This window comes from Monodelphis domestica, chromosome 7 (assembly GCF_027887165.1).
Source record: "Monodelphis domestica isolate mMonDom1 chromosome 7, mMonDom1.pri, whole genome shotgun sequence".
NCBI lineage: Eukaryota > Metazoa > Chordata > Mammalia > Didelphimorphia > Didelphidae > Monodelphis > Monodelphis domestica.
Genome location: NC_077233.1, coordinates 93,692,233 through 93,711,702, shown reverse-complemented (window position 1 = coordinate 93,711,702; position 19,470 = coordinate 93,692,233). Strand labels below are relative to the sequence as shown.

The following is a 19,470-nucleotide window of genomic DNA, read 5'->3' as shown; positions in this document are numbered from 1 at the left end:
GTTGCTGGAGGTAGAACTAGAAGTAATTGATAGGAGTTGTAAAGAGTCATGCCTAAATTTGATTATGGAACAGTTTCCTAAAAATTTGCATGGAATGAGCTGCCTTCAGAATAAGTGGGTTCCCCCTCACTGGAGCTCTTCATGCCAAGGCTAGATGACCAATAGGCAAATACATTGTAGAATGGATGCTTATTTAAAGAAGGTTGGACTGTCTCCAAGGTCCCAAGCTCTTAGATTTTGTGCTTTTGGGGGTTTCTTTGCAACCTGGAGCAAATTTAGCAGTCTTCGTTATAACCTTTGGGTCTTCGGGTGAATATGTCAGGATTTGGAATGCCAAATAGAACTTGTTCTTTTACCAGCTGTGTGTGTGTGTGTGTGTGTGTGTGTGTGTGTGTGTGTGTGTGTGTGTGTGTGTGTGTGTGTGTGTGTAGGCAGGCACACACACATACATACATTTTTTAAAAGTATGTAATTATAGACCTGCTACTCAAGCTGTAGAGATGACTGAATGCTTGAAGGCTGTGCTAGTGGGCCTCAAGCTCTGGTTGATCCTAATACACTAGAAATATGGCCCCTGCAGTGAGTTGTGTTGGTCATTCAAGAACCAGTCTAGCTAAGTATAGGGAGTTTATTAGCAGGAAGTTGCCCACCAGGTGATTAATACTTATTGGTCACATAGTTCGTGTAGATGATCCATTAATGGGGATAGTACATCCATCATTGTTAGAGGGAAGCCCTTAAATCAGTGACATTATAAAACTTAATCTAGGACCTGGTGAAAATCCTTTTACCCATTATAAATAGATTGCTAAACTAAATTTTTCATCATTGACTTATATGAAAATAATAAGAACTAAGACTGCTGTGAAAAAAAAAGGGAAAGAAGAAGATAGTAGAGATAGGCAAAGTCAGAGAAAAGTACTTCATTGGAAAAGAAAACATACTTAGATTGGTTGTGAAAAGGGGAAGGAATATGTTAGGCAACCAGGTGGTTAGGTTGGTTCTTGGGCCATCAAGCCCAATTTGTTGCTGGGTCCATGTTTTCAGCATGCTTGAACCAGCTAGCATTTGTCCTTATAAACATGGCTTTGAGAACCCAGAGTTTTGTCTGTTTAATGACCTGCCCAGGTAAATATGTAGAGACCAGTTATCAGTAGTTTGGTGCCTCAGAGATGAATTCTTTGGCTATGGAAATCCATGAAACAAAAACACAAAATGGCCCTCAACCTTCTGTGACCTTCTTTTTGTTCTGGCAAGGTCTGGGGCAGAAGGTATAACAATTATATAGTCTTTCTAAATATTAATTTAATTGTTGGCACTCTAAATGTAAGATCCTTTGGCAATAACCGATAAGTCAACATAGTAGTAGAGGAAATGAATCTTGCCAATGTTGACATTCTTACTCTAAATGGAACTGGAAAGTATAAGAACATCCCAGCTAAATGAAAAGACTTTTTCGTTCAATTCATAAAGTATTCTTTAAGGGTGTACTAGGTACTAGGGATACAAAGTCCAAAGTGTAACAGTCTCTGCTTTTGAGGGGTTTCATCCTACTGAAGGAAAAACTTGTGGAATTAAGTCAAAATAAAATCTACAGTGTCCTTTGGGAGGTAGGTGAGGAGAGTACTAAGGCCTGGCTGTATCAAGAGGCTTGTTGTATGGGAGTCTTGAAGTGCCTTAGGGATTCTAAGAGTTGAAGGTTAAGAGAACATTCCAGGCCTGAGAGGTGTAACAGTTAAATTAGTTTCTCTACTAAAAGTATTATATTTTTAGAGTTTTATTAAAGATCATTAGAAATCAAGGATAAAGAAATACAAAATAAGAAAGCACGTGCCTAGGGCACATAGCCCATTCAATTTCACTTACTACATCTTGAGAGACTCATGTGCTTAGAAGTGGAAGCAGAGAGACCACATCGGTGATACAGTCAGTGTAAATACAAATTTTGTTCTGGGCCCGGGTGGGGATTCAGGTGAGATTATAGGGGATTCTGGGAACTGCCAAGGACTTCTGGGGATTGAAGTCTGGGGTTCAAATCTCCATTTTTACAGAGGTAGACTGGGAGGGAAAATCACCGAGGTGAGAAGAGGGCTGCAGAAGGGAATAGTTTGAAATAAGTCTGGGACTAGAGATTGGAGCCAGTGTGTGAAAGACTTTAAATTCTAAACAGAAGTAGGGGTTTACATTTTATCCTAGAGGTCACAGGGAGCCATTGCAATTCCTGAACAGAGGAGTGACCTGGTCAGACCTTGCTTTGGGAATACTAGTCTAGCAGCTGTTTGGAAGCTGAATTGTAGAGGGGAGAGAAAAAAGGGCAGGGAAGGGGCAGTGAGGCCTGGCTATGCGCTTCAGACCTGGGCTATACCAGGTGGTTAGATGTGGCCTAGTGGTAAAGTGCTCTGGTTATGTATGTATGGTTATGTACAGCTGAACCCAACTAAGTATGGGGCATTATGGACAGAATCTGGCAACAACCTACCTATAGGTGAATAAGTGTTCTTTTGTAGGACTACATGATAAGATGGGGAGACCTATGAGAGGGTGTAGAAGAGCAGGAGCCTAGAGAGGAATGTGTGATGTGTGGGAGTCACTCCGAGGACCAGCAGTTGAGACAAGGTGGCTGGTCTGGGCTCAGGAAGAGAGATCCTATAGGAAAGTGGGTGAGGAAGAGGTGAAAGGAAGGAAGCTTTGCATTGGTGGTGGGAAGGAGTCCTGCTGATAAATGCTTCTATGGGTGAAGAGTGTGACAAGGAAATCCGATTTGAACCCAGGACCTTCTGTCTCTAGGCCTGGCTCTCAATCCACTGAGCTACCCAGCTGTCCCTTAAGATTAAAGGGAAGAAAAAGAAAAACTGCTGATTCCAATTTAACTTAAGGAGAAAAGAGAAGAGAGAAAAAGTTTTTTATACTCATGTTCTAGCAGCTGTGTCTTTAAGCCAAGTTTGTTGTTAAAAGGGACTAAGTGGTGAGACGGTATAGTAAAAAGGCAAGGAATTTCAGAAGTTTATTGAGAGAATTCTTTAGACTCCCGTGTGGTCAGCCACAATGTGACAAGGAAATCACTTTAAAAGACTGATATATATTAATTTAAGGTCGCCAAGGAATTTAGCTATGTAATTCCTTAATGAAAACTCAAGTCAGCAGTCAACCTTTTATGGAGTTTAATTACAAACAGGAGGAAGAAAAGTATTAGAGAGAGAGAGAGAGAGACAGAGAGAGAGAGAGAGAGAGAGAGAGAGAGAGAGAGAGAGAGAGAGAGAGAGAGAGAGAGAGAGAGAGAGAGACAGAGAGAGAGAGAGAGAGAAGGAGATAGGGAGAAAGAGAGAGAGAAGGAAGGAGAGAGAGAGATAGAGAGAGGGAGAGAGAGAAGGAGATAGGGAGAAGGAGGGAGAGAAGGAGATAGGGAGAGAGAGAGAGAGAGAGAGAGAGAGAGAGAGAGAGAGAGAGAGAGAGAGAGAGAGGGGGGGGGGGAGGGAGGGAGGAATAGGGCTTAAATATCCCTTCTGTTTAGGCTGGGCCAAAAGGCCCAAGCCCTTAGATAGCTGAGGCAAAGAAAAGAGATCAGTCCCTATCACTCACGTGACCAAAATGGAGAAAAAGTCTCAGGGGCCTCCACCTCCAGCTTCCTTCAGAGCAAGCTTCTCAGAGCACAACCTCTCAGAGCAAAAACTCTCCCACCTCCCCTCATCCTCAGACCCTGCTATCTTTAAGGAAACCATCCAAGTTCCCTCCCCTCAGTTCTCACATCTACCAATCACTGTCCATGTCTTCCCTGTGCCAATGGTGGCTCTAGCTTAACCCAGGACCGCCCAGAGGTCTGTGGCTTTGCACATGTCTGTTGAAGGTCATATTCTCAAATAATTAAATCTTGATCCTTTGCTACAGCCCTTCCTAAATCCTGTTACCCTGAGTAGGGTGGAGATTGGAATAATTAAATTTTGATCTATGCTGCAGCCCTTCCTAAATCTTGTTACCCTGAGTAGGGTGGAGATTGGAATAATTAAATTTTGATCTATGCTGCAGCCCTTTCCATTGTTCAGCAAAAGGTTTCTGTCCTAAAGTAATCTTAAGAAGGGAGGAGAAGGAACCTCCCATGCCAGTGGGGTTCACATTCCAATAGACTATCAGTAAGAAATTTTTCAAGTATGAAATTTCCCAATGGTGAAATTTCCAACATTTATAAGTCTAAGAAATTTTAAGGTTTACAAGAGAGAGATGGTATGTGAAGGGAGATGGGGACCTTGTGCTCTGTGTGACCTGGGGGGTTTAGTGCTTGAAAAGTCTACTCATCCACTTTGGTAGGGAGGAGGGAATTCAGACTTGTGGGGGCAGTTGGCACATGGGGTTGTGAAAGAGCATAGACCAAAGGAGGAGATTTTGAGACAAATGGGCAAAAAAAAAAAAAATAGCCAGGGGAGGATATAGACCAGTGGTGGGCCAGATAATCAGAAATGTATTAGGGGAGGGGCCCTACCATGGATCATTGTCCTCTTTGGTGCCTGCAATAATTGGCATTGTTTTGGGAGTGAGGCATAATTACAAAGGGAATCCTTAGGGCAAGCTCTACTATACAATTGCAGAGAACATAAAAGAAATAGAGGGAATGCCTTCAAAAGTGTAAAATATCCAGACTATCAGAAGACCATGTAGGGATCTTAAATAATCGAATCTCATAAAAGGAAATACATCTAACTATAAAGGAACTATCAAAGAAAAAACTCCTGATCCTAATAGGTTCACAGGAGAATTTAATACAAATTTTAGAATTTTAAAGAAGAGTTAGTACCTGTACTTCACAGATTATTCTCAAAAATTGAGAAAGAAAGCACCTTGCCAGAATATTTTTATGAGACAAATATGAAGATAAAACACAGGAAGAAAACCATAGGCCAATATCATTAATGAACATTGACTCAAAAATTTTAAACATAATCCTGTCCAACAGATTATAATGAGTTGTCCAAAGATAATCATTGATTATGATCACGTTGGATTTATGCCGGGGATACAAAAGTAGTTCAACATTAGGAAAACAATCGGCATAACCATAATAAAAACTAAAACATCTCAAGCCCCATGATCATCTCAATAGATACATAAGAAATATTTAACAAAGTGCAGTACTCGTTTTTGCTAAAAAACCCTACAGTACAGGCAGATAGGGACATTTTTTAATATAATAAAAATATCCATATAAAGCCAAAAGCAAGCCGCATATACAGTGGAGATACACTAAAACCTTTCCCAGGAAACACAGGAGTGAAGAAGGATACCTACTCCCCATTGTCATTGGACATCATTCTGGAAATGTTAACAGTACTGAGATAAGAGAAAGAAACCAGAGGCATCCAGAGAGGCACAGGGGAGATAAAACCATTCTTATTTGCTGATGATAGTTTATTTGGAAAATCTTAGAGAATCAGCAAAGGTACTAATTGAGGCAAAACCTTCAGTAAAGTTTCAGTCTATAAAACAAATCCTCAAAAACCTTAAAAAAGCATTTTCTAAATACTACTAATATAAAACACAAGCAATAATAAAAAGATAAATTCCATTCCAAATAACTATAAAATGCATAAAATATCTGGAGCTTGACCTACCAAAGCACATAAGAGATTTGTTAGATTTAATTATGAAAATGCTCCTTAAAAAATAAGGTACAGCTTAAATAGCTGGAGGAATGTTTAGTACTTGTGGTTAGGCTATGCTAAAACAATAAAAATGACTTTTAAATTTATTAAACTTATTATTATTAAAAATTTATACTTTTAAAGCTATGCAAATTAAACTTATTAGATACTTTAGAAAACTTGATATAATAACAGAATCCATTGGAAAAAGAAAATATCCAGACTATCAAGGGAAATGATGAGAAGAAGTAAGGATCAAGAGGTAATAGCACTTCTAGACCTCAAACTGTATTATATGCAGTCATCATCAAAACCATCTGGGATTGTTTAAAAAATAAAAGAAATAGCTCACTGGAACATATTAGACAAAGGGAAATCCAAAACAAAAGAACTCAATAATCCATTGTTTGACAAAGTAGAAAACATAAATTATCTAGGGAAAAAAATCCCTTAAATAAATTGATAATTGATAAAATGATAAAATTAAAAAAAAAAACCTGTAGGGAAAACTGGAAAGCAGTTTGGTAGAAATTAGGATTACATTTACACTATATTTCATCATACATTCTCTTTTTTGGGGGGGGGTCATTTAATTAATTAATTAAGAATATTTTTTCCATGGTTACAAGACTCATGTTCTTTCCCTCCTCTTCCCCCCACCCCCTCCCATAGCTGACGCACAATTCCACTGGGTTTTACATGTCATATATTCTAAATAGATATGCAACCTTAATTCTTAAGATCATGCAATAAACATTTTTGAAGAGAAAAAGATCGTATTCTTCTCATAGCTGTAAGGTTTAAATTAGGAGTTTTGATAAAATAAAAGAGCAGCTTTTAATGAGAATATAGTAGAGTTGTAAAATATTATCCCTTTAAGCCTGAGAAAAGAAGACGTCTAACAGCTTTTAACAATTAACAATTTAGTTTAATTAAAATAGAGATAGTAAGAGAACATAGTAAAATGAATAGAGTAAAGGAGAGAAATATAGGAAAGAGGTAGTGAAAGAAAATTTCCTAATGTCTATACTAGTTATCCTATAACTACCTAGAATTACTATCTAAAACTGCCTTTATCTACCTATAACTGCCTATAACTACCACTAATAACAACCCCACAAAGTTTCAACCCAAGCCAGCCCAATCAAAACCAACCTGACACACTCCCAGCAGCCAACTTCCCTGCAACTGCCAGCCCTGTCAGCAACTGACTACCCCCAACTGCCAACAACTGACAGACCCAACTGTTAGCAACTGAGCTCGCCCCCCCCTTATACCCTTCTCCTACCTCACCTCCTGTCTCTATGGTTCCTCCTTTCTGTCTCTGGTTTCTATTTCCTGTCACTGTGGGATGGTTAATCTCTACACATCTCTATGGTAAGAGGACCTCCAGGTTCCCCGTTAAATTAAAAAAAGGAAGAAAGAATTCCTTTTTACACAGCTATGGGTAGGAGAAGTATTTTCAACCAAATAAGAGAGGCAATTACAAAAATCTAGGATATGTGTAATTATGTAAAAACGAAAAGCTTTTGTCCAGACAAAGTTAATGCACCTATGATAAAAAGGGAATTAATTGAATGGGAAAATATCTTTATATCAAAAGTCTCTAATAAGGGTTTGATATCCAAGATATATAAATAATTTTTATATAGCCATAGAGCCAGCAGAGCTCAAGAGATGAATAAATAGTTCTCAAGAGAATTGCCAAGTATTTCCAACCACATAAAAGAATGCTCCAAAACACTAATAATAAGAGAAATGCAAATCAAAACTATTTGGAGGTTTCTTTCACCTCACATCCTTCAAATTGGCAAAGATGACAAAAAATGACAATATTCCAGAAGGGTTGTGGAATAATAGGCAACTGATACATTATTGGTGGAACTATGAAATAAAGAGCCATTTTTGGAGAGCAACTTGGAATTCTATAACTAAAACAATTTTACATTTATAATTTTATAAAATGCTCTTTTGAGCCAGAGACTACTATACTGGGCTTATACCCCAAGGAAGCCATCTCTATAGAGCTCCATATTTTTGAGCTGTGTCAGGCCTAATTAGGAGGCAGTCTTGTGTGTCTTAGACTTTGGTTCTCCTTTTCTTTATGTCTCATTTAAAAAAATTTTCTTGTACCTGATTCAGGATGATCCAGAGGCAATCGGAAGCATAATGGCATTTCTTATCCCTTTTGTAGCCTGCATTTTTCAGGTAGGTTTTTGCTTAACTTTTGGTTGGCAGGTTAAATTTGTATATTTTATTGTTCTTGTCTGAAGTCTCAACAAACTATTGAGTATTTGTTTTACATCATAATATTTTCATTGGAATTTTAAAACATGGAATGTCAGAGGCAAAAGGAATCTTAAACACAGTCTAGTACTGTGCCCTCATTTTACAGCTGAGGAAGCAGAGCCATCCCAGAGAGGTTGCAACTTGCTCTCAGTCAGACAGCAGAGCCAAAGCTAGATTCCAGGCCCATTTTGAAAAAATATTCTTAGGACAAAGGAAGCTTGAGTTGAGCAAACAATCTTACCTGGCTTAACCTATGTGACATTTTGATTTATATTCATTATTTAGATACATACTTATGCATTCTCAGGAAATTAGCCATACAGGTTGCTCTTTTAATTCTAGGCATTTTTTTGGACTCTTTTTTGACTCTTCTTAAAGAAACAAGCGTAAAGAAATACAGCAGAAATGTTGGATTGTTTTAAAGCATTTTTTTTTCAGATAAGCTGTCCATTTAAAGCCAATAAGACTCTTTCATTCCTCTGGAATGAATTGAGAAACAATAAAATTTCCACTAATCCTCTCTTCCCAACAGGGAAAGGTCTGTCTGTTATAAAACATTTAAAAGATAGAAGCACTTTATTACTTTAAAGTACCTTCAGCACCTGGTGAAGGCTCTGCACATGCAAATAGATATGGATAGTTAACAGGGAGACTCTGTCTCGAGCTATATTACCTTAAGCAAATGACCTAACCTCTAATGGTGTGAAAGGGTTTCTCAAGTATTCGATGAGTGGTTTAGGTCAGATGATCTTTAAAAGCCGTCTCTGACATGTAGGCCTGGATGTGGCACCAGAAGACCAGCTTTCAGATTCCAGCTCTGCTGCTTCTGTGATTTGAGGCAGGTCACACATCGTCTCTGACCTTAGCTTAGCTTCTTCATCTGCACAATGGTGCCACAGACTAGATGACCTCTCAGCTCCCATTCACCTCTAAATCTTTGAGTCTCTAACAATCTGTGATAGCCATGAAGTCAGGAGATTACATGATTTAGAGTTGCAAGGGGCATTGCAGCTCATCTCATTTTGCCTTTGCATTTAAAAGTAAGAAAACTCAGTGCTCTATGCCCTGTGAGTTTATTTCTTATATGAATTAAATTGCTGCACCTGTGTCGATTTGATCCCAAGAAATTAAACATTTGCCAAGCCCTGGAATTTGTATAAACTCTCTTGCAGCTTCCTTTTGTACATATTATTTCCAAGGTATAACAACCCAGTTTCTAAATAAGAAATATGTCTTGCTGAATATAGATAAAATAGCCATTTTACTTTGAGTATAAGGGTTAAATATATAATTTTTAATGGTGTAAACTCAGATGGGAGAAGTTCTACACAATATGACTAATATTCTCTTTCATTTGAAATACAGGTTGCATATTTTCTTCTTTCTTGTTTCCTCCCTCTCTCCCCAAAACAAACAAACATCTATCTGACTTGTACAAAATCTACAATCTTGTCTTATTCAAGAGTATGGCAAGTAGCTGAGAAGATAAGACCAGTAATAACACATTTATTGGCATTAAAAATAATTTACAATAAAATTTTATTTGTATATAACTGTGTAATAATTTTTAATGCTATACATATATTTATAAATATAATTTCAAAGGTATTTAGTTTGTTTAGGGGGGTCACTGATTCTTGGGTGGCCTATTTTGGACCGATAAGGTAATAAGATTGATTTTCTCATGTAATTAATTAAAAGCAGCTCATTATTTTAGTTATACAGATGTTTGCAGTAAAGTTCCCAATTCAACATCCTGTATTTACAGTAGTTTCCCCTTCAGAATTTATTTACATAGTGGAATGCTAGATACTGCCCTACTTTTGATGAGTTCTGAAACTGCAGATTGAGGCAAAGAGGCTAAAGCAGTCTGTTACCTTTGGCTGGTTTCTTAAGAGAATTTGATAAATTATAGCTGACTCTGAATTCTATAGATGATTGATGTTTAGTATTTTTCTGCTAAAGCATATAGAAATTGAGACCTCTGTTTATTCTACTATTCATTTTGACATTTTAACCAGATTATCCCATCATTCAAAAAACCTTACTTAAATTATCATCCAAATGAAAACTGTGTGTGTGTATGTGTGCGTACTCACTCACAAACACGCTCATTCGTGAGGGTGAGAGTGGGAGTGTTAGAAAATAAAGAGATTGGGAAACTCAGAAGCCCTGGGTTTGTGTCTCAGCTCTACCACTAGTGAGCTAGGGGGAACCTTTGTGCAGTTTCTCTTTCAGAGTCTCAGGTTTCTCCTGTTGTAATTTGGAGGATTTTTGTTTACATGATCTTTGAGGCCTCATATAATTCTGACAGTCTAGATGTCCTTTGGATTGTTTTATTACCTCTTGAATCATAAAAAATGGGGTCAATAAATGTTAAAAATAGAGATGTTTCATCTGTGGCCAGCAAGCTCAACATAGGAGACCTGTCCTGTGTGCATGAGTGTGTGTGCACACATTTTCCCCAGCTTTGGAGAGAATTCACTCTTATGATTGAGTTTTTTTCATTTGTGTGTCTTTAAATCATAAAGTGCCCCATCCACATGAGCTGTTATTTTTTAGGAGGGTATATGTGGGTATTGAGCTTCAGACCCTCATCTGACCATTTCATTATTGCTAATGGGATTTGTTTCCTGGTCTCTGCAGTGTTATCTGTACCTGTTCTACAGCTCCACCAGGCTTCTGAAGGTGGTCATCATCCTGGTCTTCATTTGTCTGTGCAACATTTACCTGCACGGACTAAGGAACCTCTGGCAAATACTCTTTCACATAGGAGTGGCTTTTCTGTCTTCCTATCAGATACTGACAAGGCAACTTCGAGACAAAGCGTTTGATGGTGCTGTTTGAGACCCTCGAGCCACTAGGTCTTGGACTGGCCTCTCTCCTTCCTTGCTCACCGGGGGGAAGGGCAGGGGAGTGCACCATTTTTTCCTGTGGAAAGAGGCTTACAGCCACTTGTCTGGTTTGGCCTTTCCCTCTTCAGTTTTGGGTCTTGCAGGTACATTTCTTACTAAACTGGACAGAAGAACTGAAGGTACGGACTTCATCGTAACAGATGCAGTGGAAGAGAAGAAGAGAACTTTGGGTGATCCCCACGTGTTCCAGATGGATACATAGCAGAGAGAAGGCTCTTCCATTCCATTTGTCCTTTTATTTGTAATAGTAATGTTTCTATAATGCTTCAAAGTTTACAAAGCACTTTCCTTCCATCAGCTCTGTGAGGGGGACAGTGCAAGGATTATTATCCTGGTTTGCAAATCATAGGATTATAGATTGAGATTCGATGCCATCAGGCCCAAACCCTTCATTTTACTGATGAGGAAATGGAAGCACAGAGATGAAAGGATTTGCCCAGGATCACACAGCTAGGAAGTATTGGAGCCTGAATGTGAACCCAGGCCTTTTGATTCCAGGCCTCATCTCCTGAGCAGGATTCAGGAACGTGTTTATAAAATATCATCCAGTAACAGAATTGGATTAGAATAATAGAATCCAGAACTGAAGGAATGTTTGGGTTATTGTGCTCTACAGTCATTTGCTAAAGGTGGGATCCTAGTTTTGGAGATTATGTGCTCATTTCTTTTCTTTTCTTTTTTTTTAACTCTTGAATTAGCCAAAATGTGATGGCAGATATTTTTTTAACCTTCCATCTTAGAATCAATACTAAGTATCAGTTCCAAGGCAGAAGAGTGGCAAGGATTAGGCAGTTGGGGTTAAGTGACTTGCCCAGGATCATATAGCTAGGAAGTGTCTGAGTCTACATTTGAACCCAGGCCTGGTTCTCTATCCACCAAGCCACCTAACTTCCCCTGATGACAGACATTTTTAAAAGGTTCTTTTGATAGTTTAAAAAGTATTTCCTTTCTAATGGTCTCCAGAATAAATTATGAATTTTGAGCTGTAATTGCCATTTACAAAACACAAACTAATTAGATTTTTTGGAGATCTAATTTTAAACTTTCCAGTGCTGATTAGTAGGGCATTACCCAAATTTATCATTTTTTAGACCTTTATTTTCTGTCTTAGAATTGATATTTAGTATCAGTTCCAAGGCAGAACAAAGAGCGGTAAGGCAATGGGGGTTAAGTGACTTGCCCTGGGCCACATAGCTAGAAAGTGTCTGAGACCATAATTGAACCAGGGCCTCCCATCTCCTGGCCTGGCTTTCTATCCACTGAGCCACTCAACTATCCTCCAAATTTGTTTTTAATACTCATCTGGCATGAGGGAAAATATAAGCTTTCCTAGTGTTTAGGGTTTCATTCATTTTTTTTTAAACATTTAGACCTACATGATGGTGAGAAAATTCTAAAGAAGTTTTAGGTAAACAGATATCTCTTTGCAATTATTTGTACCTATTATTTGTAAGACTAATATGTTACTTAATCATTTTTTAATAAAAATTTCCTACCATTCTATTTGGTAAGCACACTGAGAGAGATCTGAATGATTGGAAAACAATCTATTAAGCACTTATTAATGTGCCAGGCATTGTGCTAATAAGCACTAGGGTGCAATAGTTCAGGAATTTCTTGCTAGATATGATCTCTAGTTGGCCAGGAACTACTCAGGAACATTGTATAATATTGATTGAGAAGAGATGGAGTGGAAAAGAAGAATGTAGAGAGATGAATTAAAATCAAACAGGTTCAGAACAGTTAGTAAAACTTTGTGTATCTGAAATCACCTGTTACAACAAATAAAAGTGATTGGAGTGAAGCTGTTTGGTTGTCCAATTGGGGCAGCACCTTCATAGGGCCAGGATGAGCTCCACAGTCCGATGTTGAACACCATGGGCTTAGGAACTTAATGCCATCATCCCCTCCATCGTTTCCCCTGTTCCCCACTCTCCAACTCGGTCATATTAACTAAACTCATAAAAGATGACTGAATTATAAACCAGAATATCAATTTATTAATTTACCATAGGAAGCCACTTTGAAGAGGCTGAGTGATTAAATTGGTTAGTTAGCAGAATCTGTTACTCCTTTATGGAAACCCTACTATGAAAACCAAGTTAATAATAGAACATGACAAGGCTAGTTAGATCCAGAATGAAGAGACATTAGAAGATGTAAAGGATATTATTCACAAATTCTAATAATTGGAAAAATTCTCTTCATAGGGCTTTACTACATTGTAGACTGAATACTTATGCTGGTTGGTTAGGATAACTTCTCTCTGGTGAGTTCTAGATCAGAACTAAAAGAACTTCTTGGTTTTCCTTTTTTCTAGATTCTCTCTAAACCTTGTCTTCCTCTTGGACCAGCATTATCTTCAGTGTTACTATGAACTTGAACAGGTTCTAGTTTATTTTACCTTATTTATCCCTCAGAGGGGTATCTCCCCAACATAGTTTTGGGAAGTCTTATCAACATCTCAACCAAATATCATCTCTTAGTATAAGTTAGTTTAGTAGGTGGCTAATAACTTTATCCATTTTACATTTATTCCACTGTTCAACACATGTTTTGACACATGAAAATTCTTGATGTTTTATGTATATGTTTTGATATTATTTCAAATCATGCCAATGGGATGCCCACTGTTATCAAGTAAGGTGAATTTTGATAGAAATCTGCAACATGAGAGAGTAATAAAGTGTGGTTTGATTGAGGGGACCGTGGAGGTGTGTAGGGAAGTCAGGGCATGTTCTCGATATGGCAGCTTGTTCTGGCAGTGGTGTGTTCACTGTCATTTGGCAAAATCACTATTGTTGCCAATCCTGTTTTCTCATATATTTATATTTTGTAGAGATTTGTGTGTTTTAAAATTTTCTATTATGTCTCATAAGTATATCAGTCATCTGAATGATTTTTAAATGTGGGGTGAACTAACTTTTAAGTGTTACTTTACTTCTCCAGTCAGGAAAACCTATAGACTTGACTGGTTGGTGATCTCAACAAGATTCAACCCCCTTATCTAGGCTATGATTTGGGAGAACACAAAGATTGCTCAGTGGATTGCTATTTTTCACTTATGCGGTAAATCAAGGATTACCTCCAAATCTAAACAAACTCTGCACCATCCAAATCTACCATTAGTTCTCAAGGCCTAATTTACACAGTAATGATCTATTTGTACCAGAACCATCAGAGAGTTGGAATTTGGAGGAAGATGATGGACTGGATTGTAATGATGAGACTTGGCTTGCCAAGGTGTAGAAGAAGCTCAGCAAGAAGCTGGTTTCCCCCTTTGGAAGTAACTTTTCTATCTTCCTCTAGTAATTCAAGAAGACCTAAATGAACTTCCTTGTTGAGGATCTTATTAGAAAAATAAAGCTAAACTTTGGGGTTAAAAAGCTAGACTTTCCTGCAAGAAGGCATTAAGACATGTTCAAAACAGGACATTTCTCTTCAGAAGCACTACATAGGGAAAGTATTGACATGTTTCTAGGCATCTCAAAGGGATTTTTCTCTTGCTGCAATCATACCACTATGTTAGTTGTGAGCAGAAGAACAGAGAGGGAATACCATTTGAAAAAACACTGGCTTCAAAGAACTGACTTCAGGAAAGAAAAAATTTGGCCATTAGTCATAAAAAATTTTCTTGCTGCTGATGCATATTAAGTTTATTTTAATGAGGTTTTGTCAAGACAGTGGATTAAAATTGTTCAGATTTAATTTTTTACCTGAAAAATACATTTCCAACAGTCCACGAAATGAAAATCAAAGAGACATTTATTGGGACCTCAAATAAGGGGAATGATGAAAGGGGAGCATTTCAAAGGACAGATGAATGAAGTTAAAGGAGCTACATAGAATCCTTCTAAAAAAAGGAACAAAAACTTGGTTAAACTACAAAAGGCATAAAATTACCAAGGAATTTGGATACAGAAGATGAACTTGAGTACTTAATGATGGCTCAGCATGACAAAGTAGGAGACCAACTAGATGCAGAAACACCTTTTGAAGTAACTTTCCTGGTTGTTGTCAATGACTTTATAAAGGTTTTGGAAGGAATGTCACTTAAGAACCTTTTGGTTCATATTTTGACTTCTTCCTGGAAAACTTGGGTGCTATTAGTGGTGAGCACAGAAATCTCTATACTGGAAAAACAAGGGCAAGTAGAGTCCAAACCTGGTGGCAGACTTGTGTTGGGAGTTCAGGAAAAATGTCACACAGTTGAAATAAAACAGGGAATCATCCGTAAACTAGCACAATTTTGTTTAGTGAAAAAAAATTTTTTTTTAATTATAAAACCAATTCTGTGAAGATGGTAGACAAATTCCATATTTGAAACCAGCATAAAAATGCAAGGTTCACCTATTTTTATGAATGTGAGGAAAAAGAAAAAAACAAACCAAGGGAAACATTTAAATATGAAAAACATATTCTTAAAGGAGTCCTGGGGTCCAGTGTGTTTTTGTTTGTTTTATTTTACTTAGACCTTAAGTTCTGAGAGTGGACCCTGTTTGAGCTAATAGGCTCAAATAACACGAGTTCTTAATTAACTGGATCATTTTCTCTGCCTTAAAATTTTAGTGGCAATAAAAAATCAGGGCATTCATAGTTTAACACCCCCACCTCCATCACCAAAAAAACCAAAACAGGAAGGATTAGCATAGTGAAAAGAATGCTTTTTTGGGGGGTGGGGAGGTGGCAGAAGACCTAGGTTCAAATCCCAGCTCTATCACTTTCCTGTATTTTTAATCTTACTTCAATTTCCTTGTTTCTAGAATGAAGGGATTGAATTGGATGGCTTCTAAAGTACTTTCCAGCTCTGAATCTGATACTGTAGTCTTCCAGGGGATGTCTAAGGGTGAGGTTTTGGAGCAAGCCTAGTCTCTTAATTAAGTCTTTCTACATGGACAGCAACCATGGATTGCCAAACCTCAAATTGTCATCTCTGGGAGGGACTCTCAAGACATAAAGTGACTTCAGGACTGAGCAAAGCTTTAGAACACTTCTAGACCAATGCCTTCATTTGACAGATGAGGAAACAGACTCTTCTTGTCTAGGAACTAGAGATGATGGTACTTGTATAGGACTATTTTAAAATCATGTATGTGAAAATGCTTTGCAGAATACATAAAGTGTCATACACGTAGGAGGTGGCAGTAAATGTCACAGGCTTCTTAGAGTAAATCATATGCTGAGGGTGTGGTACTAAGAGTGGATTTATATTTTAGTAAGGTTTTTCAACAAAGGTTAAAATAAAAAGATATTCTCCTTTAAGCATCCCCATGAGTGGAGAATTTGCTCCCAAAGTGTAGATTTTATTTCCAAGCTTCTCTCTCTTTCCTCTATGTCAAAGAAATCACGATGAACATTTGGGTATGGTACGCCTACTTTTCTCACAAAGCTAAATGCTCTGAAACAAGAGAATGAGTTAATGTACGACAAAAGTTGCCCTAATGGTTACTTTCTATCCTCTAAGGCTTCCCATAATAATAATAGTTTGCATTTTGATTCCGTTGTAAGGTTCACAGACTGTTTCCCTTGAAATAGCTTTGTGAAGTATAAACAATAGAAACATGACAACCTTTTCAGATGAGAACACTAAGGTAACATAACTGATAAGAGTGATAAAGGATAAGAACCTGTATTTGAGACTAGGTCTTCTAACTACCAAGTTCATTGTTATTTTTCTCCTTTGCTGAACTTATGCTATTTAGATTCCAGATAAATCCAATATTTGACATCCCCACATTTTCTTAGGATTTTGTGTTAGAAGGGCTTTTTGATCTTTAAAAAAAATCTAATAAACTGATGGGTAAAGTGATTAAGTGATAAAAGTGACCACTATGTAGCAGAGACAGGATCTTGCAGTTAAGACATTTTTTAAAAAGTATAGAAAATATCTTTGTCAATTTAAAATGTCCACAATTGCTGTCACAGAAAAGAGGAGAAAACCCCCTGAATTAGCATTTTTGAAAATGTTTGTGTTTTAACTTGTTAAATCTCTTGCAGGGAAAATTATTTTTTTGTTATTTCCCCCCAAAGCTTAAAGACAGAATCCTCTAAAATAACATCCTTTGACAAAAGTAGAACATTTTTGATGAGTTTTTAAAAATATAAGCATCCACTTGAAAATATGATATGTGAAAAGTCTCTTGCCAGAGAGATGGGGTTTGGCAGCAATTCTACCTAAAGATGGCTTATAAGGAGAATCTGGAAAGGACCAGCACTAGAAAGTCCATTTGACAGCACAAGTTGGTTTGTTTGTTTTTTTCTAAAGAGGTTATTTCTCTGCTCTTTTTAGTTTCAGGTACAGATTGGATTCAGCATAAACTTGTGACTTGATATATCTGACTTGTTTTTCTTTGAATCTTGGATTGCTTTCTCAGCAGTTTTTTTTTTTGCCCCCTTATAAAGTAATTATCTTGAAGGAAACAATCTTATTTTGGAGCAATACTTTATGTATTTTATTTTTACTAATATGCTGAATATAAACAAAATCTGACTTTGTATTTTTTAAACCACTGTATGTGTTTGATTTCATTTTAAAACTAGGGTCTGCAAACACTCAGATTTCTGGATTTCTTTTAACACCAAAGATTTTTTATTTTCTGAAATGATGGGTGCATTTTGAAAGTGCACTTGAACTACGATCATCGAACTTGTCCATCAAATCTTAAGTGTTTCCCTTTTTTTGAAAAATAGAAAGGGCCTCGAGACAGCCAAAAGAGTTATCCTAAATAAATACTAAATCCTAAAGAATTTCTAGTCTTTGACCCTCCCCAGAACATTACTTTCTCTTAATGAAAACATAGTTTAAACAAACTCATTAAGATGATCTGTATAAAGCCATAGGAGTGTGAACTCTAAGAGCTCTTAGAAATTATTTGTCCATCTTTTACATTTTACAAGTAAGGAAGGTTAGGCCCAGGGAGGGTAAGTGCCACCCTGGTCTTACTCAGATCCAATATTTCCTAGCCTATAGCAGATAATGGAGGGAAAAGAAAAAGAAGATAAATAAGGACAGCCACCTTAAGAACTTTCACAACCCCAGATTTATAATATGGGAAGAGACTTTTGAGCTTCTTTAGTCTCCATTTTGCCAATGAAATCAAAGCAAAAAGTTAATGGTGGAACTGGGATTAGAAACTGCATCTCCTTATTCAGAAAATCACAGGATCTCAGAGCTATAAGGGACCTCAGAGGGTATCTGAATTCAAATCTAAGTTGAAATCTCTGAAATCCCCAAAAGAATCCACCGTGTCCATTGGAAAACTAAGGATGATGGGGAATTCTCTTTTGGACAGCGCTCCTGGTTAGGGGACCTTTGGAGAACAAGGTGGAGAGCAGATCCAGGTGTTCTATTTCCATTTCCATTTCCCTGTCAATCATTTGTGTTCTGTCATTCTGACTAAAGATCATTCTAATGAGAATGTGATCGCTGCCACACTGCCAGCTAGAAAGTCTTGGAAAGACTGCGAAGCTGATAAAAATAGCAAAGCATTGTGGCCTGGAGCCAGGCCATGTTGGGGCAAATAGCTTCTACAGCTAGTTCACTGTTCATTCCCTGAGGCCATCCTTGTATCACAGCACTGCCACCGTGGTCAGTGTTTTAGATTGATGCTACATTTTAGCCTTAATTTATTCAAGAAATGGAGAGTTCAATGAGGGGAGCTATTTTTCTGGACCGTATTTTCATTTGGTTTGTGGCAGAAAGGCAGGGATGTCATCTATAAATGAGCCCTGTGAAAAGATCCATGTTTTTATCCCCAGCCCAGAGCACAGATCCTCTCCTTCCCCCAACAGAACCTTAGAACTTCCTCTTTATTTGGAAGGCAATAATGGAGAAAAGTTATAGGAGAGAGATTTCAGCTCAGAATAAGGAAGAGAGACATGAGAGCTCTTCTCTAAAGGCTGCCTTGCACCATCCTGAACTGGTTTTTGCACTGCAAGTGGAGGCTATAGACCAGAGTAAATAGCTCCCCTCGGAAGTCAGACTAGAACCAGGAGATTCTTAACCTGGTGTTTATGAACTTGGTTTTAAAGAATAATTTTGGAGGCAGCTAGTTGGTTTAGTAGAGAGCCAGGACCAGAGATGGGAGGTCCTGGGTTCAAGTCTGGCCTCAGCTGTGTGAGCCTGGGCAAGTCACTTAACCCCCCACTGCCTAGCCCTTACCACTCTTCTGCCTTGGAACCAATACACAGTACTGATCCCAAGATAGAAGGTCAGGGTTTTGAAAAGAGTTGGAAGGAAGATAAGTCAAGACTAGACAAGACTGTTGTCTGCTGAGCTGTCCTCTGTCTTGGAACCAATACTTAGTATAAGTTCTGAGACTATAAGTTCTAAGGTAAGGGCTACCAAAAAATAATCATTTGGTAACTTTCAAAGCATTTGTTTTATTCATAATCCTGTGCGTTTTGTTTTATACTGATAAAAACATTATTCCGAGGAGTCCGTAGGCTTCATCATACTGCCAAAAGGAGTTCACAAAAAAGGTGGAAAATTCCTGGACTAGATGTTCTGTCCTAAAAAGAAACCAATCCATTGGTTCAAGGTCAACCCTAATTGCTCCTTTTCCCAGACCCATGTCTACCCCACACTGAAGGTCTCTGGTAGAACCCAGTTCTGGGGAGAGCCCAGGGAAGGAGCT

The 19,470-nt window shown here is 37.8% G+C and overlaps 1 protein-coding gene across 4 annotated transcripts in view; it reads left to right on the top strand.

The window, feature by feature from the left end:
• SEC22C (SEC22 homolog C, vesicle trafficking protein) overlaps positions 1 to 17,344 on the top strand; it is a 46,122-nt gene extending 28,778 nt beyond the window's left edge. For 2 of the 4 annotated variants that reach the window (XM_007499804.3, XM_007499805.3), the window contains 2 exons: positions 7,773 to 7,838; positions 10,566 to 17,344. In XM_007499804.3, the coding sequence (XP_007499866.1) occupies positions 7,773 to 7,838; positions 10,566 to 10,766 (267 nt within the window). In that variant the 3' untranslated portion in view covers positions 10,767 to 17,344. The other 2 variants (XM_056805099.1, XM_056805098.1) reach the window with 1 other exon arrangement.
• Positions 17,345 to 19,470: the final 2,126 nt, after the last annotated feature.